At 29.0% G+C, this 27,882-nt stretch overlaps 2 protein-coding genes across 2 annotated transcripts; one reads left to right on the forward strand and one right to left on the reverse strand.

Annotated features, from left to right (window-relative positions):
- Positions 1-61: 61 nt before the first annotated feature.
- Positions 62-27,751, forward strand: LOC123261175 (neuroendocrine convertase 1-like; the record flags this gene model as incomplete). The annotated part of the gene is made up of 14 exons (XM_044722689.1): positions 62-229; positions 12,401-12,499; positions 12,559-12,771; positions 14,320-14,466; positions 14,568-14,634; positions 14,751-15,022; positions 18,347-18,559; positions 19,706-19,806; positions 19,952-20,017; positions 20,337-20,489; positions 22,528-22,691; positions 22,847-22,980; positions 23,146-23,280; positions 27,078-27,751. Coding segments are annotated over 14 exons (2,085 nt in total), but the record flags the coding sequence as incomplete, so codon positions are not given.
- LOC123261176 lies at positions 4,683-5,227 on the reverse strand. Its single transcript, XM_044722690.1, has 3 exons — positions 5,180-5,227; positions 4,855-5,079; positions 4,683-4,757 (listed from the first exon to the last, which is right to left on the reverse strand). The coding sequence occupies exons 1-3, from the start codon at positions 5,223-5,225 to the stop codon at positions 4,708-4,710; spliced, it is 321 nt and encodes a 106-aa protein (XP_044578625.1). The 5' UTR covers positions 5,226-5,227; the 3' UTR covers positions 4,683-4,707.
- Positions 27,752-27,882: the final 131 nt, after the last annotated feature.

Here is a 27,882-nt window from a genome sequence, read left to right on the forward strand (position 1 = left end):
ATGTGCTTTTTTTTTATTTACATTTTTTTTGTGGTAATTATAATAATAATTTTTCAGTGGAAAAAAGTTTGTTATAAATTTTAGTATTTTAATAATTATTTCAAAATGCATATCAACGATTGAAACTCCCGAGAAAAATAATTACGAAGAATGGGTAGTGAAAGTAGAAGGTGGAAATCAAGTAGCTTCACTGTTAGCTCTTCAACATGGTTATAAAAATCTTGGCTTGGTAAGTTTTAATCTTTTTCAAAAATATTCTGTTATAAAGCATGGGAAAAAAATTTTGATAAATTTAATTTTACAATTTAGAATATAATTTTACATTTTTTTAAATTTATTTATGACAGAATTTATAAAAATTATAATTTTTCCACATTTTTTTTTCGTCAAAATGACACTTTACTTTTTTTCATGTCTTTTTTTCTGTGAGAAGAAATTTTGGGAGCTAAAACTTTTTTTTTTTTTAATTATTTTCAGAGTAATATAAATTTTCAAGTCACTAAAAATTTTTTTTGAGGAAAAAAGCAAAACAAATAAAATATTTTTCGTTAATAAAATAACTAAAAAAATTATTTTTTATCAATAATTCAATTTATACGCAGAAAAAAGTGTAAAAAAAGTCCCCGAAAATTTTACACAGTAAATCTCTCTTCTAAATAATTTTACTTTCCGTATACTTCACTAAAGTATATTTTATGCATACAGAAAACAAACTTAGCAATTAAAAAGTGTCAACTCTTTTTGAGCTCTAGCATTAAGTTAAATAAAGCGTGAATTTAATTATAAACTTAAATCATTGTTTCGTTAAAATTAAAGCTCAAGTCCAGCTTTTATTCTTAATTTAATAAATTCTTTCAAACTAAAAAGACTATCCAAAAGTTTTAAAAAATATCAAACTACTTGAACTAAAAATTAAATTTTTTATTATTATTAATGTAGAGATATTTATATACACAAGATTATTTAACCATAGTATAAAAAAATAAATAGAAGGATAAAGATAAAACGTATAATAAGATAATCCGATAAGAGCCAATATATTTTCAAGTGTTCACCAAACACCGGAAATAAATGTGCATATGTCACAAAAAGATAGTTATCTATACCCTATGATTTATTTTCAAATTTATATTCAGGTGTTTCTTTTTTTTTTTTTTTTATTTCAACTCTTCGCTGCAATTTTTTTTTACTTCAGCGCTACGCCGCCATTTTGAAGTATGCAAGCTAATCTATCGCCACCATCTTGATAAACTGAAGCTACACGGAAAAAAGTAAACTGTAATAAATAATAGTCGATTTATAATAAGTAATGATCAACTACTAAAAATTACCATTTCAAACAGTAAAATCGTGATTTTAATGATCACTATGTAATATTTATCATTTAAATGCTATAATTTATTCTTTACATGGAAGAAATTACTATTTCAAACGGTAATATTCGCGATGTGAATGTCGAAAATGTTAAAGTATAATAATTAATAATTTTTACTTTGATATTTATCATTTCGTACCTAAAAAATAATCGCATTATATGTAAAAAGTATAAAATACAGTTGCTAAATTTCTAATACAAGCAACGTCAATACTTACAAAGTAAAATGGTAAATTTTAAACGCAACGCTAAAAATCAAACTATAATTATTGACTTTCTTGGACTGGTAAAATATATATTTTAAGAGTACAGTCAACGCTCTCTGTATTTGACTCGCCCGTACAGGACCATTATCTGTATTTGATTCGTCCTTGTCCATAAGAGCTGTGTAAAATCGTCAAATATAGAGGAAGAATGTGGTCAAATACAGAGAGCGGTCAAATAAAGAGAGGTCCAATACAGAGAGCGTCGACTGTAGAATTTTTACTATTTCAAATGTTAAATTCTCCCAGAGTCAGACCCCTTTCTCCTCAACTGAGTCCCCCCTTCTCCTCATGGTATGGACTATGTATTGAAATGGCAATTTTTACTGTTTGAAACTGTAATTTTTTAAGATGAGAGAATGGTTATTTACTATAGTGACAGCTATTAATCACTTATTTTTGACATTAAATTATAAATTGTGGCTTTTTCACTTTCTACATTAAGTTCTGTAATATTTATACACTGTAAAAAAAGCGGTGTTAAAATGGACTCATTTTAACACCGCTATGTAACACCTGTGTATTAACACCGGTGTAACGGTGCTCTTTTGCGGTGTTAAAAATCCGGTGTAATATCGGTGTAACCGGTGTAATACCGGTGTAACAGTAGAACAAATTTACACCGTATCGGAGTATGAATATTACAATTAATATTCAATATTTATCAAAATGAGACAAGTAACATTTATTTAAGAATTTTCAATTTATAAAATTACGCAGAAATTGATTTAATGAATGTTATACAACAAGTAAAATAATATTTACAATATTAAATGTTTAGGAACAATATAATAATTATTTTTATCGTAACCATAATGTTTCTCATAATATAATGGATGTTTTGAACATGTTAAAATAAATAATTTGATAACTTTGCTTTTTTTCAGATATTTCATTTGCACATAAACTCATATTGTAACACATAGTCTCTCATAGCTTACAAAACAACATTATATTATCATTATAAAAGAAAATTCTTTGAATTTCACCGTAAATGGGTAATTCGTAAATTCTTAAATTGTCCCAAAAACGTCCTAAAATTGTCCAAAAAATTTTTCATCCATTAATTTCGGGACAAATCTACGGCTGTGCAAAAATAAATTATCTCTATGAAAATCGTTTAAAAAACGTTCAGAATTGTCGTAAAATTGTTCTAAAAATGTTTCAAATTTGTTGTAAAAACACTCTAAAACTATCCAAGAAATGTTCCAAAATTGTCTCAAAAATATCCGAAAAATGTCTCAAAAGTATTCAAAATTTGTTCTCAAGTAGTTAAAAAAATGTTTTAAGATTATTCGAAAAAGGTTCCACATAAGTTTTAAGGGCAAAATTTCAAATCAATCGCTTCAAATAAATTGCATTGATTCTAAAATTATCTTAGAAGTATTCCGAAAATCATAAAAAAATACTTAAAAGTTATGAAATTATTACTAAAATTCACTATTTTGAAGTTTTCGATTATTTATATGATGTCCCAAAATGCTCCCAAAATGCTCCGGATCCATTTTACATCGAAATTTTTTACAGTGTATTTATTTTAATTAAAAATTTTTATCTATTTAATATTTTATTATTTTAAACTTATAAGGTTGGCAATAGCCTAATCGGCTCGGTACCTGCATTTCGAAAGAGTGGGACCAGGGTTCGATTCCGGCGCGCACCAATATTTTTCAATGATTATAAACTAAGAATATGTGCGTTTCATTGCCAGCCTCTGTACCAGTCGGGTTTTCTGTGGTTTTCCCATATAGTTATGGAGGTAAAATGTCATTATAGAAGTACCTCCATACTATTTAAGACCGTAATGCAAATGCAGGTACTGATTATAACGCGTAAGTCGGCCACAGTCGCAGCACATGTGTGTCGGGCATGAAAAAATCCCGACATGCTGGGGGGTGGGGACGAAAAAGTGGTTGAGAGTTATAATGACGGGGTTGAGAGACTATATTGCGGAGAAAAAAGTGGAGAGACAATAATTCCCCACCCTCCCTTGTAAAACACTCTACAGTGATACAAGTAAAACCATCCTCAATTATAACCTCAATTATTTTAAACTTTCTAAATTAAATATTAACTTTTTTGATTATTTATTTTTAATTATTAAACATAAAAAGTTTAATTATAAAAATTGTGTTAATTAAAATATTATCAACACTGGAAAATTTATAACACCGATTTAACACCGAAAAAAAAAATTTACACCGCGAACGGTGTTAGTGCTACACCGATTTCAGTGTTGAATTTAACACCGGAATTTTTAACACCTTACACATACACCACATGGATGTCCGCTTTACTGTTTGAAACTATAAAAATTAACCGGAATCCGAGTGAATTTTACAGTTTACTTTTTTCCGTGTACATATTTTTTTTCCATACAATCTATCGTAAAAATAGTATATTACACTACCAGGGCAGAAAGTTTGAGATTTCTGCACTGCGCGCCATGATGCCCGAGGCGTAGCCGAGGGCATCATGGCGCTCAGTTCAGAGCTCTCAAACTTCTGCCCGTGTGGTGTATACTATTTTTCTTTATAGCCGGTCGAAAGTACGTAAATATTATAATGTATTGGATTGAGAAAAAATTGATGCCTGCCCCCGACATTTGCGGCACGAGCGAAGCGAGTGCTGCTGGTCGGGGGGGCAGGCATCAAATAAAAAAATCAATGTAGATAATTGACCAACATTTTATTTGAAACGTTTTTAGCTTAAATAAAACTGAAATTTCTGGAATTCAACAAATATAAAAATAAAAAAAAGAGCATTTTAACTGAAAATTAACAATAATTAATAATAATTAAATTGAATTTTTGCTACTGCGTACATTTTTTTTCTCATTTTCGCCATGGTTACAAGTATAATAAAAATTATTTATTATATCGCCATGAAATACGCAGTTTTGAAATAAATTAGGTGGATTTTCATCAACAGAAAGACATTTTGATTTTTGTTTATTTAAATGATGCTGGGTTCCACTTCCAATAGCTTCGATTTGTTTTCCTGGTGGCGTATTCTCTGATTTTTCTGAGAAAACTGTAACTGGTGGTTTTGTTGATCGGTTATTGTGCATTACAAGTATTTTTTTGTTGTTAGCTGTTGTGAAAACAGGTGTAGGTGATCTGCAATTAAGTTTAGGTTGTTCTAGTTTATCGATTTCAAGTAACTCCTCCTCGTTAATCTCAAAACCATCAGAGAAGTGATCGCATTCCATTTCACCATCTGGAGATGTCTTATCATTCATTGGAATTATCACTTCAGCTTCAATGATGTTTGTTGATGAACTTGTTAATGTATATGGTTTAGTTGGTTGTGGATCAGTTGATGTAGATGGTGGTGGATCAGTTGATCTCGATGATTGATGATTAGTTCGAGAGAATTCTGATCCATGAGTTATATTCTCATATATTTTTTCCCGATTCTTCATTGAATTTTCCACATACGCTGTTGATTAACGAATTATTTATAAATAAAATTTGCATTTAAAAAAGGGTGTTATTTAGATTTTTAAATAAAATTTTGTAATTAAATAAATAAAAGTAACCTAGAGCGATTGCTGTAGACTTCCAACCTCCGAGTTGTTTTAACATTGTCTCATTAGCACCTCGAGTCAGACAACAGAGTTGCGCCAGTTCTTCGGAAACAATGTCCGGTGTATAATTTGGGATTAGGTAAGTTCAAATGTGAAGCTATAGCGCGCGGTGTCTCCCCAATTTTGTTTCTGCCGATTACTTGTTGGTAAAATTTTCCATTCTGATATTTGATGAAAAATCTGTCGGTGAATGATTCTTTGGCTCTCTTTTCAATATATTGCTTGACTCTATTGTAAAAGGGTTCTCCGATAACAAACTGGCGAGGGACATCATTTTTTGTCTCATTGATAGAAACCAGGAACTTTTTACCACGATCTTCGACATCTTGCACTTTAAGTTTGCTGATCTCGTCACATCTCAGAGCTCCACAAACTCCAAATATCAGTATAACCTTGAAGTATTCGAAAAATTAACATATAAATTAATAAAAAAAAATTGATAAAAATTATTATAAATACTAACCTTTGAAACAAAATGATTGTTATCTGGAGCTGTTTTCATAAATCTTGAAATTTCATCCCACTTAAGGGTCAACGATTTTTTCGGCTTAAAACCTTTAGAATTATTTTTGATTAGGCTTTTTAAATTATAAAATTTAGTAATATCAATATCCTCTTGTGTATACAGTGTTTTTTTCAGCATCGACCACATGCTCCATAAAGTGGAAGGTTTAAGTTTTTTACTCAAGTCTTTAAAATATACGACTAAATTTGTTTCTTCTGAACTTGATAGAGAGCCTTGATTAGTTAATTGCCAATTTTTATAATTTTCATAAACTAATTTATACCGATCAGCGGACTTTTTTGGCAATGTATCTGATTGGGTAATTAGTTTCGCTTCATTATCGAAATTTCTCACTATCTCCTCTTCGTCTGCAGATTCGTCAGTTGAGATCATTTTTTTTTTTCAATGATACTTTAAATAAATAAATTTTATCTATTTTACACCCGTCACTATCAATAACTGTATCTTACTGTCATCAATCCTAAATAACCAGCGTAAACAAAACATAGTAACAAATGACTAATGTCAGTTGGGATAATGAAATAATATTTGCTCCCGCTGTTACAGAGTGTGAATATGCAGCTTTACCAATGCACGAATGTTGAACTTTCTGCTTTAAAAAGGTGCAAAATTTGCGTACTTTCGACCGAGGTATAAAGAAAAAGTTTTTAATAATTAGAATTGTAAGAGAAATGTCGAAATCTGAATAAAGCCGCGTTGGGTCTTTCAAGCAAGCCGCGTTAACAAATATAATATTCAATAAAAAAAGTGAAGCGAATCTGCAGTGAAAAACGTGTAATAAATATTTGTCGTGTCGCGAGTAAACTAGGGGTTTAATTATATGAAATAATTACGCTTGGTATGAGCTTTACAAAGGTAGTAGCGGGACAGACACGCACCGTGAATTGTGGTCTGCCACAAAGACTGGCTTGTAATGGATATAGTTGGATATAATGGTGTACAGGGTACAGAAAGGCAAAAGTGGGTTTATAGTGTGTACAATGGACAGAGTTGGTAGAACGGTGAACAAGTCAAGCTAGAACTAGGAATAAAATGGATAGAGCTGTACAGAGCAAGAGATAGAAAGGTACAACCAGATAAGGTGGTCTACCAGGTAAAACTGTAAGCAGAATAGTAACACCAGGCACTACACTCTATAGTCTGGCCAGAAGTGCAAGTGTGTAATAGAAACAACCGGGCGTTATTCTCTCACTTTGTTGCCTAGTTACGTCTCCGGTTCCTCTGCTTATATATGTTTCAGTAAAAGGAGCTTTCCAGAGAATCACGTCTGAGTGAAAATGGTTCAGTATTTTGATTTAAAAGCTGATTAAATTTGCTAATTCATTTATATTTCATTTGAAATTTCGACTTTAAAAGAGAGGGGGAAGTTTGTTTGCTATTTTGGGCTGGAATCATCGTAGATTATTTTGAAAACCAGGAATTTTTTTGTAGAAATTAGAGATTTTGAATGATCAAAGTTATGATTTGCAGTATTTAGTTATACTTCGGGGTTATTATTGAAGTATGGTTTGGTTCAAAAATTGTCTAACGAAAATAAATTAATCAAATATTTGAATTTTTTGATAATTTTGAAGAAATATGTAAATAATCATTGCCATAGAAAAATTGTCGGGTAAAGTTACCGAGTCGGTAATCTTCGCGGTAAAAATTACCGAGGTAATATTGCCATTTTTTGTATTAGAGTTTTATTATTGAACTTGACTATTTAGTCACTTTTGTTGTAAAAAATAGATACAATGATAGAAGAATTTATTAAGTGTTAATAAATTTGTTTACTTGGAAACACTTTGTTCGATTTATTAAATATAATTAAATATTTTTTAAGAGTGAATAAATTTTTTTTTAATAATAATTCATCTTTTTTATTAACAAGATCGTTTATACACAAATAATTCCTTAATTTTCTATTATAATAAAAATTCTGTCACTAATAACGTCTACACACTGATAAAAAAATCAACTTGACTCAAGAGCCAAAATCTTGAAACAAGAATGCCATTTTGAAGAAAATGATTTTCTTGAGTCAAGAGAATAAATTCTTGTCAAAAAATTATTCTTGATTTATGGTAGCACCTCCGCGACAGTCCAGATAAAAAATTTTTGCTCACTATCGTACCCCCTCTCCTAAAAATAATCCTCTTAAAGTGAAATTTATTTTAATTAATCTCAAAAATTACACGGTGAATAATTTTCATTTTTAATTTTTAATTGTTCGAAATATCATATTCTTCAATCTACTAGTTTTTCGATAAAGTGGTGAAATTCCTTCGATGGAAAAAATTAAAAATACTGTCATTTTCCCACGCTTCTCCTATGTTACATGTACAAAAATGTCATTTTCAATTGCAATGATTTCAAGTTAGGAACCGTAAATTGTCTTCAAATCTTAACAACATATGTATTATGCATTTAATAACTTATTTTCAAAGTTTCGGTGATTTCTAAAAATATTGCTTTCATAACCGTACTACCTTAAGTAAATTTTTCTTGTCTCAAGAATTTATCCTCTTGACTCAAAAAAATCATTTTCTTCAAAATGGTATTCTTGGTTCAAGATTTTGGCTCTTGAGTCAAGTTGATTTTTTTATCAGTGATAGTTTTATTACTTATTTTATTATCTCTATTTTTGCATAAAAAAATTATAAATGTAACTGATCTATTAAAATTTTCTATTCAATTTATATTATTTATACTAAGGTTGACAATAGCCTAATCGGCTCGGTACCTGCATTTCGAAAGAGTGGGACCAGGGTTCGATTCCGGCACGCACCAATATTTTTCAATGATTATAAACTAAGAATATGTGCGTTTCATTGCCAGCCTCTGTACCGGTCGGGTTTTCTGTGGTTTTCCCATATAGTTATGGAGGTAAAATGTCATTATAGAAGTACCTCCATACTATTTAAGACCGTAATGCAAATGCAGGTACTGATTATAACGCGTAAGTCGGCCACAGTCGCAGCACATGTGTGTCGGGCATGAAAGAAAAAATCCCGACATGCAGGGGGGTGGGGACAAAAAAGTGGTTGAGAGTTATAATGACGGGGTTGAGAGACTATATAGCGGAGAAAAAAGTGGAGAGACAATAATTCCCCACCCTCCCTTGTAAAACACTCTACAGTGATACAAGTAAAACCATCCTCAATTATAACCTCAATATTATTTATACTAAAATATTTATCAACAAACAACAAATTGTCTTTAATAAATAATTCTCTAACTACTTATTAAATCATCTAATCTTAAAAAATCATTTATTAACATAAATCTTCTTAAATGTTAACAAATCCTTCTATCAGTGTCATCCGAGCAAGTTCTAAGCATATTATAACTTCTAGGCCTCATATAGTATAGACAAAAATTAATGAATTTCAAGTTTATTTCAAAGAAACTGGTTTATTAAAATTAGTTAATTAACCTCAACATTCTTTGATTATTCTTTATTCCCAAAACAATAAAGTATTCCTTAGATGACTTGTAAAAATAATTAATTCAATTTAAATATAAAATGAATCGAAGGATAAATCGCTTAATCACTTTGATAATAAAAAGTTTAGGAAATGAAAAAAGTATAATCTTAAAATGTCATTTATCTCTTGGCGGAGTCATTGCCTGACGATCAACCAAGTGATTCATCTTATCGAGTATTCAGATTGTGTCTTCGTTCTTGTTGGCAGCCGGGCAGGCAGGCAGGCAGACAGTGAAGGTCCTCGGGGAATCGGGAGGTTGACAGGACGCGATTTTAGAATAAGAACACTGGTGAAGAGAAAGGGGTGAAGAGCTGAGGGAATTGACGAGGATGGAGCCGGGGAGCTTTTGTATGCTGTGTCTTGTACATTCACATTCTACATTCTACATAAAGACAGCATTCTACATACCGGGAGAATAGGAAGGACCGAATAGAAGGACGATGAAGAGAATACTGTGTACCCTTCCTTCTCGTGTATAGGGTCGAGTAGTATTTTCGTAGTCCATTTGTTTTGATCGGATTCCCACCAGTCTCCAGTGTAATCCCTTGTCTCTAAGCCTCCGCAGGCGTCGTCAGTCTCCAATGAAAAGTCTAACATCTACATCTACATCTACATCTACATCTACATCTACATCTACATTTACCTTGATCCTTGCTGTTTATTTACTTTTACTTTTTATCCAGCCTCCTCTTTCTTTATTTTAGATTCTATTCATCCTCCAATGTCTCTATCACTTTGCTAATTACTTTCCATCTCTCACTTCTTCTCTGGCCCTCAGTCGCTATTTTAATTAAAATCACTTCGGATGCTCTTAAATCTTTTATTTAAACGTTTACATTAATTATAATTATCTTGAGCGCAATTAATATTAACTGGTTATTTTTTTCATGAGATATAAGAATTTTCATTTTTTCACATCAAGTATATAATAGCTTTTTAAATTAATTAACGTAAGACGAAATTTATATAATGGTTTAGTAATTTTATGCAAGTTTTATTATTTACACACTGCAAAAAAAAATAGTTTATTTGAGAAAAATATTTTTTTTTGAAATTTTAATTTTACTTTGAATTTATTCAAGGAATTTGGGAGTAGAATTAAGATTATAATATAAAGAGTTCGAGAAAAATATATTTTTATTTAATTGGTATTCTAAATAATAAAATTGGGTCTTAAATCAAAAATTTTATATTTTTAAAGGTAAATAAAATTTTTCTCGATCTTTAGATTTAAAATTTCTCTTTACAGAAAAAACGAATTTTAAGGCAAAAAATTTTTGACTTAAAATAACTAATTATCTTTAAAATAATTTTTTTCGAAAATATTTCTTTTAAGGAGGTTCGAGCGAATCTAATGTAAGAAATAATTTCCAACTTTGAGCTTTGAAATTAAGTATACGTATAAATAAATACGTAATTTATCTAATCCCAATATTTAAAAAAGATTCACCGTTTAGTTACTTAGATATTAAATTTTAAAAATCACATATTTTATCTCCTTATACACGGGCTATTATGGCGGACAAACTTTTGTTGAGACTTTAATTATTTATTTCAATATTAACCTCCCAACTTTAACGGATAAAAAACTATACACAAGAAACTTGGATTATTGCAAAATATAAAAACAATTTAATAATAATATATTACCGATATAATTTTTGAAATATTTAAAGTCAAATTTTATGTTTGTAACTCGTTTATCGTCAGCTATTTATTCGAATAAAGATTTGACATCGCGTCAACAGCTGAGAAAAAAGAAAAGGATAGAAATATAGTTACAGAGAGAGAAATGTTTAACTCACACACTCATCCACGTCTCTGTAATCGGTATAATCTAACGCACTATTGCCAAATCTGTTTATTTAATTCGGCAAGTAATAAATACGAAAGTCATTTTATTACTTTACTTTATTAAATAAGTAAAAATCATCAATTATTAAATTGTTTGAATTATTTTAAATTAAAATAAAGAATTTTGACAAATATTGGGAAGACTAAAATTAAAAAAAAATTTTAACATTATTTTGACTCATTAGTTACGCCCGAACTTCCTTAAATCAACTGAACAGTAAAAAATTTTGCGTAATTGCGTCAAAAAATTTAATTTTAAAAATTTTTGGGTTAAATATTTAACTTTTATGAATTAATTCTTTAAAATTACCACAAAAAAGTGTTAATTATTTAAGACAAAATTTTTTTTGACACTAACAAAAATTTTTTACTTTATAATTATTATTAGTGTAATAAATTTTTCAGTATATAAATTTTTAAGGTCTAAAACAGTTGTTGCTTTAACCAATTTAATTTTCCATTAAAAAAAAAATATTCTTAATTTTTATTTATTAAGTCCCTCGCAATATTTGACTACTTAAACTATTAGTTTTCATTTTTATCCTAAATAAATATTTTAAGAGCACAAAATTAATCTTGATTAAATCATCTGTGAAATGGTACGCAAACTATCTCGATTTTGTGAACTAACAAAAGCGTGACAATAAAACTATTTTCTTGCCAATAAAACTAAAAATATCTGCTCCATCCTCTTATTGACTGAGACATTTATTTCTAGTATAAAACTCACCTCTTTTCTCGTAAATAATAAAAACCAATAGGAATAGTATCGTCACGTACAATAGCCATCTCACAGTTAAGTTATTCACAACATCAAGTCCGTAAATTGTAATAGTATTAACCGCAGAACGTGCTTTTTAAACGATTGCAGTCGTTATGTAGATGTACAGTACACCTTTTACCCTTATTGTGAATGTACACTCTACACATATACATTTATATCTATATATATTCATAAATTGTATCAACTGTAGAGTAAAATGGGATGAATTTGAGCAATTGTATAATAAAGTTATTCACCAACTAGACATTCCTGACATCCCAATACCGAGGTCCCCTAGGACTGAATCAAAACTCGTCACCCGTGATACATTTTCACAACTTTCCTTATAGTATATAACGCCCTCCAATAAAAGTCACCCCAACGAAAACAACTCACCGCAATATAGACTTCCACCATCGATAAAAACGTCTCATATCATTTCGCTGGGAACAAAAAATTGATAAATTATTTACTGGGATATCAAATACTTTATAAGTATCGCTTTATTTATTCATTTCATTTATTTCGCCGCTTAATTTGTCTTTTTTTCTCTCCTTTAGGTCCTCGGGTTCGAAGATACTTATCTGTGGCACCGAGAGGAAAACACTGTTCAGAAGAGAGCCAACAGATTTACTAAGGACTTAAATTCACACTCGGAGGTAATTAATTAATTTTTTTTAAAGGGGAGGAATTAATTATTAAATTTTTTTCGGGGTAGATTATTTGGGCGGACCAACAGAAAACTTTAACGCGCAGTAAAAGGGACTTTGTTGACATTCCGGAGGAGGAAAGACCGCTGGTTCGGAATAAAAGAATTTTTCATGTCAACGATGTTATGTATAGAAATTATGCTGATAGGTTTTATAATTTTGATGGAAAAGATAATGATAAGCTTTTTAATGATGAATTGTGGAATAAGGAGTGGTATTTGGTACGTTTATTTTTTATTATTATCATTAATTCAAGTATTGATTGATATATCGACGTTCTAATTAGCAAATTGTCTAACTCCATTTTAGAAAATCTTCAATTTTTACGATAAAACCAATTAGTTAAAAATTTATTATCACTGTAAAAAACCATTTAATATCATTAATATCTAATAAAGGTATAGTATTTTGATTTATATCATTCAAATAATTTATAATTCGACTACTGCTACATCAAAATGTTTAAAAATCACCCTCTAAAAAATAAGAAGTTAGACAAATTGCTAATTAGACCGTCGATATAACTGTTAATTCACTGTCAGGAATTTTTTTAATTTAAAGAAATTTTTTAAAAAGATTTTTTTGGATCAAGATATTTTTTCTTCAATCGGGTTAATTTTTAATAATTGATTTATTAAAATTCATGGAATTTTTTAGTATAAAAAATCGAAAAATTAATATTTTGAACTATTTTTCTTCTTAAATTGCTAATTTTTTACGAATTTACAATAATAATTATGAAAACAAATTTTAACAAGCTTTTAATGTTAAAAAAAAAATTTTATTGAGACCAAAAAATGTTTTTATATAAATCTACAGATTTTAAAAATTTTTTTTTTACTATTTTTGATGAGCCTCAAGAAAGAAAAATTTCTTGACTGGAGAGCAAAATTTTTGGCTCAAAAAAATTTTCGGATGCCTGAAGGAAGACCGAAGTTGTGTTGGCGGAAGTAAAAATTTTTCTTGAAATTCTATTCTTGGTGGAAGTCACTTTTTCTTAATTCAAATTATTATAAATACTTGATACGATAAATTTTTATATTTGATCAAGATTTTTAGATACTTTAGAGAACCAGCGCCACCTACTTCAACTGAAAAAAAAATTTTCTCACCTTGAGAAAATTTTTCTCTTGAATATTTGATACCCATTTTATATTATTTTAGCGTGCAATTATACATATTGAATGAAAAAAAATGATGAAATATTATTTGATCTTCCCATTTGACATGTTAGTCAATAAAAATATTAATGAAAATTTACTTCTATCTTTATATTTAATTTTTTGGAGCAAGAGAGAAATTTTCTCAAGACAAGAAAATTTACTTCTATCAAGAACTAAATTTTTTGGAGCAAGGGTCTGAATTTTCTCAAAACAACAAGATTTTCTTGACTTAAATAAATTTTCTTGGATCAAGATACGTATTTTTTAAAGCAAGAGAATTAATTTTGTTGGAATAAATGAAATTTCTTGACAAAAAAAATTTTTTTTTTCACTCAAGAAATTAATTAGGAAGAAAAATATTTTCTTAGCTCAAGTGAACCTTTTTTTCTGTGTATGATTGCTAAAAATACTGTAAATATTAATTTTATCCCAAAAAAAATTTTTTTATAGAACAAATTAATAATAATCACCTAATTTTTTCATCAGTGTAAAAATGATTTCGTTTTTAAAAATTACAAATCTAAAGAGTTTAATTTCAACAAAATTTTAACAAAAAAAACTATTAAATTAAACATGCCATCTATGAACAAACAAAAAAACTTGCAGCAAGACACGCGCAGCAGCAAAGAACTACCCAAGCTAGATTTGAACGTAGTCCCGCTTTATCATCAGGGGATAACAGGTCGCGGGATAAGGGTGGCGGTTCTCGACGACGGGCTGGAATACACCCACGATGATCTCAAGAACAACTACGTAAGATAACATCCCCGCTTTATCTCTGTTATTCCAGCAGCCGCCAACAACCCCGATCGGACACACGATTATTATTTTTATCAACCAATTTGTTATTCCAGGATCCTCTGATCAGCTATGACGTAAATGCCAGGGATAACGATCCGATCCCCCGCTACGACGCAACAGGTGTCAGCTTTCGCTGTTTATTTTTATTTAAACAATATATAATATATTCAAAGTCATCAGACACTCGTTGATTTGATTAAACACCAATTGATTTTCTTTTTTTTTAATTTAAGTAGATGTGAATGCTCATGGAACAAGATGTGCCGGAGAAATAGCAATGGAGGCCAACAATCTCAAATGTGGTGTCGGAATTGCACATGAAGCTTCAATCGGTGGAATTAAATTACTCGATGGAACTGTGAATGATAGGGTTGAAGGGGAAGCTTTGGGGTACAACCAAAATTATATTGATATATACACGGCTTCGTGGGGCCCTGCTGATGATGGAAGGAGTCTTGAAGCTCCTGGAAGGCTTGCCAATGAAGCTTTGCAACGCGGAGTCAGTCAGGTAATTTTTAGCTATGCTGAAAAAAAATTTTTCTTGATTTTAGAAAAATAATCTCTTGAAAATTGTAAGTTTTTTTTTTAGATATTCTGTTTGAATTAATTCGAAAAATTCATCCACAAAATCAACAAAGTAAAACAAAGATGAAAATTCCCTTTTCAATAATTTTATCAATATAAACATTTACTTTACTATTTTTAAACAAAATAACCTCTATTTCAACTAAAAATTTTTTTCTCGTCGTAATATTCATTCTAGATATTACCAATTTGTTTCAACAATACCAATAATCCTTCGATTTCGCTTTTATTATCTGTCTGATCAAAAATAAGTCTCCAATAGTTTCAAAACGGGTTCATCCTTATTTAAAAAAAAAATGAAATTGATCAAATCTCTGCAAAGTGTATATTTATATATCTATGCCCCGAAAAAAAAAATATTCTTGAATCAAGTATATAATTTTGAAGAACTTTTGAAGAATATTTTTGATTTGAGTAAAAAAATTCTTGATTTAAGAAAATTTTACTTGATTAAGGAGCCATATTAAAGCAAATTTTAAGGGAGTTGGGAAAGAACGGATAGGGGAAAGGGGGGGACCTACTCAGTGGGGATTTTTCCGTAATTGAAAAAATAATCAGACAGCCCAGACTGGGAATCGAACCCAGATCTCTCGATTACGCGCCAAGGGCTCTACCAGTTAAGCTATCCGAGACAAGTACTGACTACTATATTCAGTCACGTGTATAAGACCCACCGAGCAAACAACGCCACCGTCCATCTTACGGTAAAGAGCCATATTAAAGCAAATTTTAAGGGAGTTGGGAAAGAACGGATAGGGGAAAGGGGGGGACCTACTCAGTGGGGATTTTTCCGTAATTGATGGATTTGGGTTTGAGGAGTTGAGTTTCAAAGGGTATCTTTTCATTTTTGATTAATCGAGACAAAAAACTGGTTATCTATAATTACAAATATTTTAATTGAACTTTTTTAATTTAGCTATAAAGTGATATCGGTTATGAAGATACAATTCGATTTTTATTTAAAAATCTTTATAATTCTCGAAGAATTAATATTTAAAAGTTCAAAAAACTGCTCTTTTAAAATATGAAAAGATACCTTTTTGAAAATCAGCTCCTCAATTACCCTCTTCAAAATTATATTCTTGATTGTAACGTCCACGTTTTCAAAATTATAAAAATAAAATAATTTATTTGTCCCCGGCTCGAAATTTGCTCGCCGGAGTCCAGGGTCATAAACGGGGATTACATTATCAATAACAAAATAATAAACAAAACACTTTATTTTAAATAAATCAAAGAAAAAAAAGAAAAACCTCTTTATTGGCCTGATCATGTTAATAAACGATATAAACAATATAAACAAATTAAACAATATAAACAATATATTAGAACACTCTTCTCACACATACTCTCACTCGCCGTGAGCGTCAAAATCGCGAACTAAACTTCAAAACTGGTTCCCCGCTTCCCCAGGAGACTAGCCGTCACCCCTGGGCCTAAACCTCTACCCCGAGAGCGAATGGAGAGTGTCCTCTTCGCCCCCACCTACACGGCTTATGATCACCTACCGTACCTCAGCTGAAGGCTTCGGCACGGGGAGAAGCACTTTCATCCGGTCGGTTCATGATACTTACCTGGGCCTTGGTCAGACTCAGGTAGAGTATCATCCTCTGGAATTACTTGGTGAAGAGTATTCGCCCGAGTAATTCTCCCGAAAAAGAACTGCTTGCTTTATCGAGCCAAATTTTGGCCTTTATCATTTCTTGCCTAACTCTCTTGTAACGAAAAGGAAGAGTCGTTTTAGACACCTGTCCGGTGTTCTCGAACTAGCATTCAAAAATAATTATTTATTATTTTAATCGCAATTTCCTTCATTTTCTATCCATTCGTCTCGCCAAATTCTAAGTTTTTATTTTTGAAACTCAAATCTTTATTATTTTAATCGCAATTTTCTTCATTCTCTATCCATTCGTTTCGTCAAATTCACAATTCTTTATTATTTTAATCGCAATTTCCTTCATTATATATCCATTCGTTGATTTTTCCATACTAAATTGTCCTCGGGACTTATAAAATTTTCGCTTACCTAATTTATTTCTTACAAAATAATAATCGTCATTTCTTTCATTTTATATCCATTCATCACTTTCCCATACTAAATCTTGTTCGGAACTTAGAATAATTTTCCCAGTCTTTTAATTTCTTTTACAATTAATTCGCTCGGCTTCGTAATAATTTCTCACACGCTTATTTTCTTAATTTAATCATACCTTCGGTAACAATAATATAAAATTATTAACTAAATAAATACAATAATTAAATAATAATCGCCGCACTAATAACAATAATTGTTTCTATTAATTTTTAAGTAATTAACAACGAATAAACTAAAATACTCAATTACAAAAAGTAAAATTTGGGTCATATGATTCAAGAATTTTTCTCTTGAATCAAGTTAATTTTTTTTTTCAGTGTGTAGTAATTAGCTCAAATCGTTGTGAATTATTTTTAATTTTTTTTTTGTTTCTAATAAGTAAAAAACAAAATTAATCTCAGTTTTGGAAAAAAGTATATTTCGATGAAAAATTTGATTTATTGATAAAAAAAAATATACTTTTGATCTTCAGATTTTGAATTTTTTCAAAATAATTTATAAGACGAAGAACATTTCTCTTCAATCACATAACCTTTTTTTTTTAGTCCAAATAAAATTTATCAATAGAAATTTGAAAGAATTTAAACAGTTTCTATTTAGACGTCGATTAAATTTTCAATTAAAATTATTTTTATTTGATCTTAATAATCTTAGATGAAGAATATTTCTCTTGAATAAACTAGTTTTCTCATAAATCCTAAAGAAGTGACAGGTAACGCCAAAGTTCCAATTTTTCACCATAAATTTTGTATTTTCACAAAAAAAAAAAATTAATTTATTCTCCTCGGGTAAATTAAATAATTTAGTAAATAAATAAACAATTAGTATCAACAGCTCTAATTAATTAAAAATAAAACTCTCAGTAGGGTAAATTTCTCACTGCTAATTTTTTGAAGATAAATTACAGGGTAGTTAAGGCTCTGCAGATTTGGATCGTAGGACCATTAAGCTTCGGAGTTTAAAGTGGAAAACATTAGGCGGAAAAAAGTGTAGTAGAGAGAGCTTTGAGTATAGAAGAACGTCGGCTAATGCTATGTTCAACTAGAGAGATCAGTTGGATTACGTTATATTGCATTTTAAGTTATAGCATTAGTGAGGGTAATTTAAGACGGGTGTAAGATTTAATTTGTGTAATACAGTAAATGTTATTAGGGTCGTCACGGCAGAGGAAACATTTACGTCTGGGCCTCCGGAAACGGGGGATCCCAGAAAGACGATTGCAACTGCGACGGTTACGTCGGAAGCATTTTCACAATTGCCGTCGGCTCTGCTAGTCAGACTGGAAAATTTCCCTGGTACGGGGAAAAGTGTCCAGCAACCCTTGCTACTACTTACAGCAGTGGGGCTTACCATGATCAAATGATTGTGAGTTTAATAAAAATTCCGTGAAAATAATGAGTCATATATTTTTAAATGTCCCAAACTTTTTTTTGCAGTGAAACTTCTTTATCGACGTATGAGAGAAATTTTATAGCAATGTAAAAAAAAATCGTCACGATTTTCGGTTACGCGCCATGTTGTTTTTTTTTTTTTTATCAAAGTTTAGTATAGCGACGTAAAGAATTAATCTAGTAAACATTATTAATTTTAAAAATAATTAAAAAAACAAATTAAATAATAATTTAAAAATAAAACAAAATACAATTAGAAAATAAAAATATGTATACGTACATTTTTTTTAATTATTCGTTTTTAATGATTTATTTATTCATTTTGAATTCTATAAAATCATTGCATGTCTACAAGATTAACTGTCATCATATAATTGTATGACTTTCAATAGATAATTCCAATTATTTACTCATAACTTGTGTAATTAAGTAAGTTATTAAATTTCTGCTTTGAATTATTTTTACTAAGTTGACATGAAGTATGAATATTAAAGTTCGTTACATAATTTTTGTAAACTGATTAACTAATTTTTAGATTAAATAATGGCAGAGTCTAAATAATGACAACAATGGTAATTATGATGCGATCATAATTGATGAAATACAATAATTATAATAAGAGCAATGACAAAATGAATTACTCATATTATTTGTATGCATGGCTATAATACTAAAATAGCTTTAATTTAATACGGAAAAAATTTTTTTTCGTAAGCCTTATCGACCCAATTTCTGTGAAGTTGTAAATAGTAAAGACATGATACACGGAAAGAACAAGATTATACTGTATATAATCCCAGATTATATTGAGTGAAAAAAAATTTCAGATAGTAGCTAGTATAATCCAGATTATAATGAGTATAATCCAGATTATAATGAGTATTATCCAGATTATAATGAGTATAATCCAGATTATAATGAGTATTATCCAGATATCACGCAGTATAATCTGGATTTTTTTTTAGCTATCAAAAATTTTTTTTCACTACAGATATCACTGAGTATAATCTGGGATTATAATCAGTGTCATATTGTTTTTTCCGTGTATGTCATAAAGAAGTTTCACTTCTTACCTGTATACTCTGGTACACACACATATTTTTTTTATTTCTTCTTCTAGGCTACGACAGATTTGAAAAACAAATGTACCACTCATCACACAGGAACATCCGCTTCGGCTCCACTCGCTGCTGGAATACTCGCTTTGGCATTACAAGTCAAGTAATTACACTTTTTTTTAGCTCAAACATAAAAATTACGAGTAGCGAAAAATTTACTGACACTATATCTGCGAGATTTAATTTTAAATCTAAGCGTTTATAATGAATAAATAATAAATATGAATGTAATTTTGTCTTTTACCAAGCAAAGAGCTCACTTGGAGAGACGCTCAGCATCTCGTTGTCGAGACTTCAGAATACAGTCCACTCAAGTAAGATTTATTTTTTCTTGTTGAAAACTTTATCTTCATCTTTTAATTATTTTAATTCGCCAGACTTCCTTAAACTTAAATTCATTATTATTTTTGCTTTTAAGAAACCAGAAAAAAGGTCCAACAGAAGGTGAAAACTTAAAAGTTCGTCTTTAATCATGTTAAATTTCTTTTTACTTTACTCCGTAGTCTTTTTTTTTCTTTCATAAAAGTTTACGTTAATTTTATTTTATGCTCTATTTTAAATTAAATAAAAGTGCAGTATTTAAAAGAAAAGTTTCATGTTAATTATTAATTATGAAGTATTGTTTATTTGCAGGCATAATCCTGGATGGAAAAAAAATTCGGCTGGCTATTGGTTCAACCCACGATTCGGTTTTGGATTAATGAACGCCTACTCTTTAGTTCGGGCTGCTGCGAACTGGACAAATGTTCCTGATAAAATTGTGTGTGCATTTAAAAGTCATCAGAGGTAACTTTGATATAAAAATTTTCAATTAAATATCAACAATACACATTTTTTAATATTCAAAAAACTACACTGTAAAAAATCGATCTTAATGGCAATTTTAAGAATTTTGTAACAAATAAATTATTATCGTGCAATTTTTTTGAAAAATTTGAATTTATTTTTTATATAAAATTATTATATTAATTAATAAAATTTCTTAATACGCAATTTGTAATTTTTAAACAAGTAAAAAAAATTTTTTATTTTTATTTAATAAAAAAAAATATTAAAAATTCACTCCGCAGTGATAAAATCAATTAAAAGTCATCCACTGCATTAAATCCGGAAATTTTTCAGTGTGTGATAATATTTATGAATAATTAAAAAAATTCTTATCAAAAATTAAGAAATCGTTTATTGAACACAAAATATTAATTACTAATAGATTATTATCTTTATTATTAAGAGAATAAGCAAAATTTTGTGGCCAGTGTATTTATATGATAAAATGGGTTTTTATGTTTAAATTTGGTATCGTTGGAAAGGACTTGACCTGGAGTTGTGCCTTTTCAAGGTTTCATATCATTCTCAAGGTTGCATATCATTCTCACCAATAGTCAATTTATTATGATAAATATTAAGGCTGCATTAGAAAATTCTCTATCTTTAGATACCTAGTTAAGAAATTACCTTGTATCTCTTGAACTATTGGCATTTTTAAAGATATAAGCTCATCCCGATGTTACACTTATCAAGACCTTTCATTTGAGTACCTACATCAATTTTTCATATATTTATATATATTATATATATGTATATATGAAAAATATATCAAAAATGTATGTGGGTATTCAAATGAAAGCTCTTGATGAGTGTAACATCGGGATGAGCTTATATCTTTAAAAACATCAATAGTTAAGAAAAAACAGGACATTTTAACAAATATTTTGTGAACTATTGAGATTTTTAAAGATATAAGCTCATTCCAATATTACACTCATCAAGACCTTTCATTTGAGTACCCACATCAATTTTTCATATATTTATATATATTATATATATGTATATACGAAAAATATATCAAAATGCATGTGGGTATTCAAATGAAAGCTCTTGATGAGTGTAACATCGGGATGAGCTTATATCTTTAAAAACGTCAATAGTTAAGAAAAAACAGGACATTTTAACAAATATTTTGTGAACTATTGACATTTTTAAAGATATAAGCTCATCCCAATGTTACACTCATCAAGACCTTTCATTTAAGTACCCACATCAATTTTTCATATATTTATATGTATTATATATATGTATATATATGAAAAATATATGAAAATGCATGTGGGTACTCAAATGAAAGCTCTTGATGAATGTAACATCGAGATGAGCTTATATCTTTAAAAAAGTCAATAGTTAAAAAAGTACAGTGCAATTTAACAAAAGTCATTGTTTAATAAAGCAAAATTTTATTTATTTATAGTTCACAAGTCACAGCGGTCACACAGTGACTGCAAGGTTGCTAAATAGTAATTAATGAGTATATATTAACGGTTAATTAATATTTATGTAGACCTTTGAATAAAAGTGAGTTCAAAAATTCTACTTTGAAATTTTTGATAATCCCATAATTTAAATAGATGAAATAATTATTATTAATTTATTAAGTGTAGTTTTTTTCCCAAAAAACTATTTATCAAAAGTTAAAAAATATTTTTTTATAATCAATGAATAAATAAATAAATTACCAATTAATAAATCCCCTAGTCAGCGTATCAAATGTTCAGTTATTAAGCCATCCAAACGAATGCTAAAAGTATAACTGCAAAATCCATATCATATCAATTTTGAATCCTCATTGCATAAAAGAATAATAAAATTTTTTGTGACAAAAAAATTCTATTCTATACACAGTAGTTTACGGTCGAAAAAAATGTGTCGTAAAAACGTTCGTTTTATATTTTATATTTTTATCTTTTTTTTTCCCTTCCAGCGGCGAAAAAACTAAAAAATCGTTCGATAAATAAAAATTTTATTTGTTTATTTATATTTTACTATTCAGCTCACAAAATATAGCTTACGGTAAATCTGGGATTTTATCGTTCAACGTGAACGGCTGCGAGGATAAAGATGCAGAAGTAGATTTTCTAGAACACGTACAAATTCAAATAACTCTTACATACACTATTCGCGGAGCTCTTGAAATGTATTTGACCTCACCTACCGGTAAGAAATATTATATTTAATATTTTTTACTGTTTTACGATTATTCTTTTTTTAGACATTTAATATTTTTAATATCATTGCTGACGTATATTTTTTTTATTCATTTTCCCGGCGAGCTCTCGGACGCTTATCTAATGTTTAATATATTTTTCCAGGCACTAGAATAAAAATATTGAATCGTCGCAAGCTCGACGATTCTCAAGACGGATTTAAAAATTGGAAATTTATGTCAGTTGCAACCTGGGGTGAGGACCCAAGAGGCACTTGGACTCTTCATATTATTGACAATGTAAATAATAGACTTGATGTGTCTCTTGTTATTATTATTATTATTATTTTTCACTCTTGTTCGGGTGAATAATAAAAATTATCAATCCAAAATCTGTAGATAAATAAATGAGAGTTTATTTATAAAAGGTTTCTTTTCAGTATTTTAATAATAAACTATTTCCAGGTTGGTCCGCAGTCTAATAATGGAACAATCAATGATGTGAGATTGATTATTCATGGTACTAAAGATCAACCATATTCACGTTTAAATGGAAGAACCAGAATTTATGAAAATAATTATAATATGCTTAGGACAATAGTTGGTATTTTTATTAAAACTTTTTAACTATAAATTAGTAATTAGTAATATTTAAAATTAAAATTCAAAAATTTTTTTTTAGTTTTTAACAAAAATATGAGTTATAACTCATTATAACTTAGTATACTAACTGGTCATACATTTTTTTACAACTTAATTCAAAATTATGGAATTATATTATTATTTAATTATCAATTATCAGAAATAAATAGAAGTTTATCAGAAATAAACAGAACTATTTAAATAGAGAAATAAAGAAAATTTATTATGATGTAAAATTTAAAAAATAATTAAAAACAAAATTATTTTAATGTAAAATTAAGGATATATCATACCGGCAGGTAGTAAGACCTAACTGAGGAATATTTGTGATAAAGGGCCATTCATTAATTACGTAAGGGTATTGAGGGAAAGGGGAGGTTAAGAAAATCTCTACATGTCATTATGTTGGGGGGAAGGGAGGTGAAATTCATTCTTGCGTAATATATCGTGAATCAAAATTCAATATTAAAAATCTAATTCCATCTTGGATTCCAAATAGTTTTTTTAATTTTAAAGTGTACAGTCGAATTTTTATTTTATTTCAATAATTTTTGTTGCTTATTGGAAAAAAAAAATAACTTATTAAAATTTCAGGTGTTTTTATTGTTCTCCATGTTTGGTTCTATAGAAAAAATCATAGTACACGGAAAGAAATACATTGCGGATATCCCTATGTCGTTGTATTGCATTGCTGTAAGCCCTATGCATATAGGATTATCTACTATACTGTATGGTACCAAAATCTTTGCGTCTCCCTGATAGCCAGCGCTTTCTCAGTTAATTGTTGACTTCCAGCAGTTACAGTTAATTTATACATCAAGTTGGCGGTAATTCTTCACTCAACAACAGTTGTAAGCAAATTGACGGAAATCTACGGCCGCAACTTGAATACAAATTAACAATCACACTTGTCGTTAAATTACCTTTCAACTTTACTACAATTTGACGGAAATACTTGTACAGTAACTTTTGACGTCTATTTGCAGAGTAAGTTATAGGTAACTAATAGGTAATCGCTCGCTTTGCCAACTCTTTCCGTCAAGTTTGCTTCAAATTGCGGACGTAGATTGACAGTAAGTTATAGGTAAGGTGGCTATCAGGGCTATTACACGGGCGCATAGGAGGCTTGACGTGACAGCATTGCCGCCAGCCCCATAGTGCATCGCAGATGTCGCAATGCTACTAGTTTTTCCCGCGATATTACTTAGCGCGACAATCAATAATTCTATCGAATTACGGCCAATATTTCATGGGTACAACTACTGTACCGACATAAAAATTCATAAATTAGTAAAACTACTTTGAAATTAATTGTAACATTAAACTAGTTTAATACAAAATTTTTAAATATTTTTCATCGAACACACTGATAGAAGGATTTGTTTATATTTAATAAGCTTTATTAACTGTTAATAAATGATTTTTTAACATCATAGGATTTAATGAATATTTATTAACAGTTTATAAATTATTTATTAAATGTTAATAAATATTTGTTAACAGGTAACAAATATTTATTAACAGTTAATAAGTAATTTGTTTAGTACAATTTATTAACTGTTAAAAATATTTATTAATGGTTAATGAACATTTGTTAACTGTTAACGAATATTTATTTAAAATAAAAAGTAAAAATAGCAATTTCCTTTTGACACTTTTTATAACCCTATAGCTGGAATACATGATAATAATTAAATTCACTAAATAAATTAACGTTTTTAATATTTAAAAATATAAAAGATAATTATGAGCTGTGATAGAATTTGGTATTTTATAATAAATGTTATTATAATGTAATATAATTAATGCAAATAATTTATAAAGATGATTTTTATTTGTAAGCCATCTTTTCTTTATATCATATGACATTGCAAATTGCAAGCGAAACAAATTCACTCTACAAAATATTTACTAATTGTTAATAAATATTTCTTAACTATTAATAAATACTTATTAACTATTAACAAATGTACTTTCCACCCAAATAGATATTTATTTAATGTTAAAAAATATTTATTAAAATTTAATAAATTAAATAATTGTCTTCAAATAAATTAAATTATTAACAGTTAATAAATCCTTCTATCAGTGCATAACCCATTCAATTAATTAAACTAATTTTGTTACTACTCTAATATCAGCATAAGAGATATAACAATAACGGATAGACTGTTCTGCCAGGAGCATCGTAAATGTCGCCAGTCACTATGGGTCTGACGCCCATAGTGACATTGGCGTATCAGCTATAACTATTGCTGATGTTACTATTCCCACCATAGCCAAATCATCTATGCTGACGATTTTTATATCGAATCAAAATCTTCTAAATCATACAGTATAGTGTTCACACTCATAGTGACATAGTGATATCCGCAATGTATTTCTTTCCGTGTACATTTTAAATTAAAATTAATATTTTAATTATTACTTGTTAAAAAATAAAAATGATGGATACACGTTGAACTGTAAGTTTTAGTGAAAATGATCCTTTTCTAACACAATAGTTTATTATTTAGAAGATCAAGACAGAATCTTATGTAAGAAAGGGGAGGGGGGGGTCAAAAGTCACCAAAATTGTCCTTGCGAAATTAATGAATGGCCCCTAACATGAAAAATATCCCATTTAATCAGTACATTTTCTTGCAAATATTTACAAAAAATAGTTAATTTTACCATGAACAAAAATATAATTGAACATTTTAAAAAAACGTAACAATTAATGATTACTTTACTACAATCGGATTTATCCTTAATTTTGTGATTCAACCTAATTTTTCATACTTTTTTCGTAGGAAAATTGATGATTTATTCAATAAAAAATTAACAAATTAAATGAAATATTTTACCCAATTTTTTTCAGGACAATATTTTTTATTTTCATTAGTATAATTTTTCAAGTTTTCTTTTTTACTTTCAAGTTCATAAATATTAACTACTTGATATTGTACTGAGCAATTTAAAGATTATAATTTTTGTTAAAACTCAATTATTGAGGTTTTTTAAATAAAATTTTTTTTAAAACAAAAGTACAAAAAAATCCATAAGAAAATTTTTATAAAGAGTTAAATTTTCTACAAAAAAATATCCTTACAATTTTTTGGCATCTTAAAAATTTCCACAATTAAAAGAAATTTTTTTTAAATTCAATTGCCATAATTTCTTTTCTTTTAATTAAGAAAAAATATCCTATAACTTAATCTCAAATAAAAAAATACTTTAAACTCTTAATATTATTTTCTAGTATTTTAATTAATCAATTTGCTCGATCTATACGGATGTCTTCATACTTTTAAGTCCGCGTAATGAGACAGTAGATAAATCGAATAGAGTTGTACAAACTCGATAGATCGCAAGCTTTCAATTAGCAGTTCGACAGTTCGAATCCAGCTCTGTGTTTCTGAGTTGTAAAATTTAATGAGTTTTTTATTACGCGTTTAGTCAATTGCAGACATAATTATAAATTGCAATCAGCACGTAATTATTTAAAAATGTTTCTTCTGACGGGGTCAAAATTGAGAGTGCAATAACCTCAGAGTTCTTAACTTGAATTAAAACTAAAATTATACAGTCAAAAAAAAATTTATTAATTTTTCAGTCGATCTTTGACCCCGGGTCTTCCCTTTTCGGTAGTTTTTTTTACTATAATACAAAAAATAAGGGATGAATTATTTATTTGATATTGTAAATCTCAACTTAGGTTATGAAAAATGTATTATAAGTTATAAGTAATTGAAGAAATATTTAATGTGTTTCAGAGTGATGAAGTAATGGAAATGAGTGATAAAAATGTTAGAGCTTCTAAATGGAATCTGGACTCTCCGGACAAAGAGATAAATTTAACCGAGAAAATTTCAAAGCCCTTGAAACCCATCCAGGTTGATTGGCTCCGAAGACTTTTATTCGGTTAAATTAATTGGATTTATAGTTCTAGATCGTTGCTTTTCTTATTTCAATCTGTGCCGGTCTGTCACAGTGTCTGCCTGCCCCCACGAAAAAAATTTATAAATAGAACATAAAAAAAATATATTTCATTTTATACCCAAAATATACAGTACAACCTGGTTATAAGTTACTGTTTGGGGCTGTAGGAGAAAAAATTCTCGGAAAAATTTGTCCCCCACCACTATGTTTTACTCCGAGATCGCTCGGTTTGATGCGTATGTGTGCATCGTGTTCGTGTTTGCACCCGCACTCCTTTTATAAGTTACTTGACGTTTGTCATTTCTTTACGTATAATAGTGCTGTTATTTGTGTATATGTAGTTCATATAAGAGTAACTTATAAAAGGACTGCGGGAACAAACTCATCAGCGATAACCGAAAAACGTTGTCAGTAAAACTGTAGTGGGGGAACCATTCCGAGAAGAGTGAAAAGAAATTGAGGGGAAGTAACTTATAATCGAGTAACTTATAACCAGGTTGTACTGTATGTGAAATATATTTGAATTATATTCAAAATATACTTGCATATATTCCAAGTATATTTCAAATGTAAGCAAATTATATTCGGTTTACTGAACTTTTGGCCGTTTTTGGTATATGAGAAATATATTTCAAATAA

The sequence above is a fragment of the Cotesia glomerata genome, linkage group LG3, assembly GCF_020080835.1.
Source record: "Cotesia glomerata isolate CgM1 linkage group LG3, MPM_Cglom_v2.3, whole genome shotgun sequence".
Classification (NCBI taxonomy): Eukaryota; Metazoa; Arthropoda; class Insecta; order Hymenoptera; family Braconidae; genus Cotesia; species Cotesia glomerata.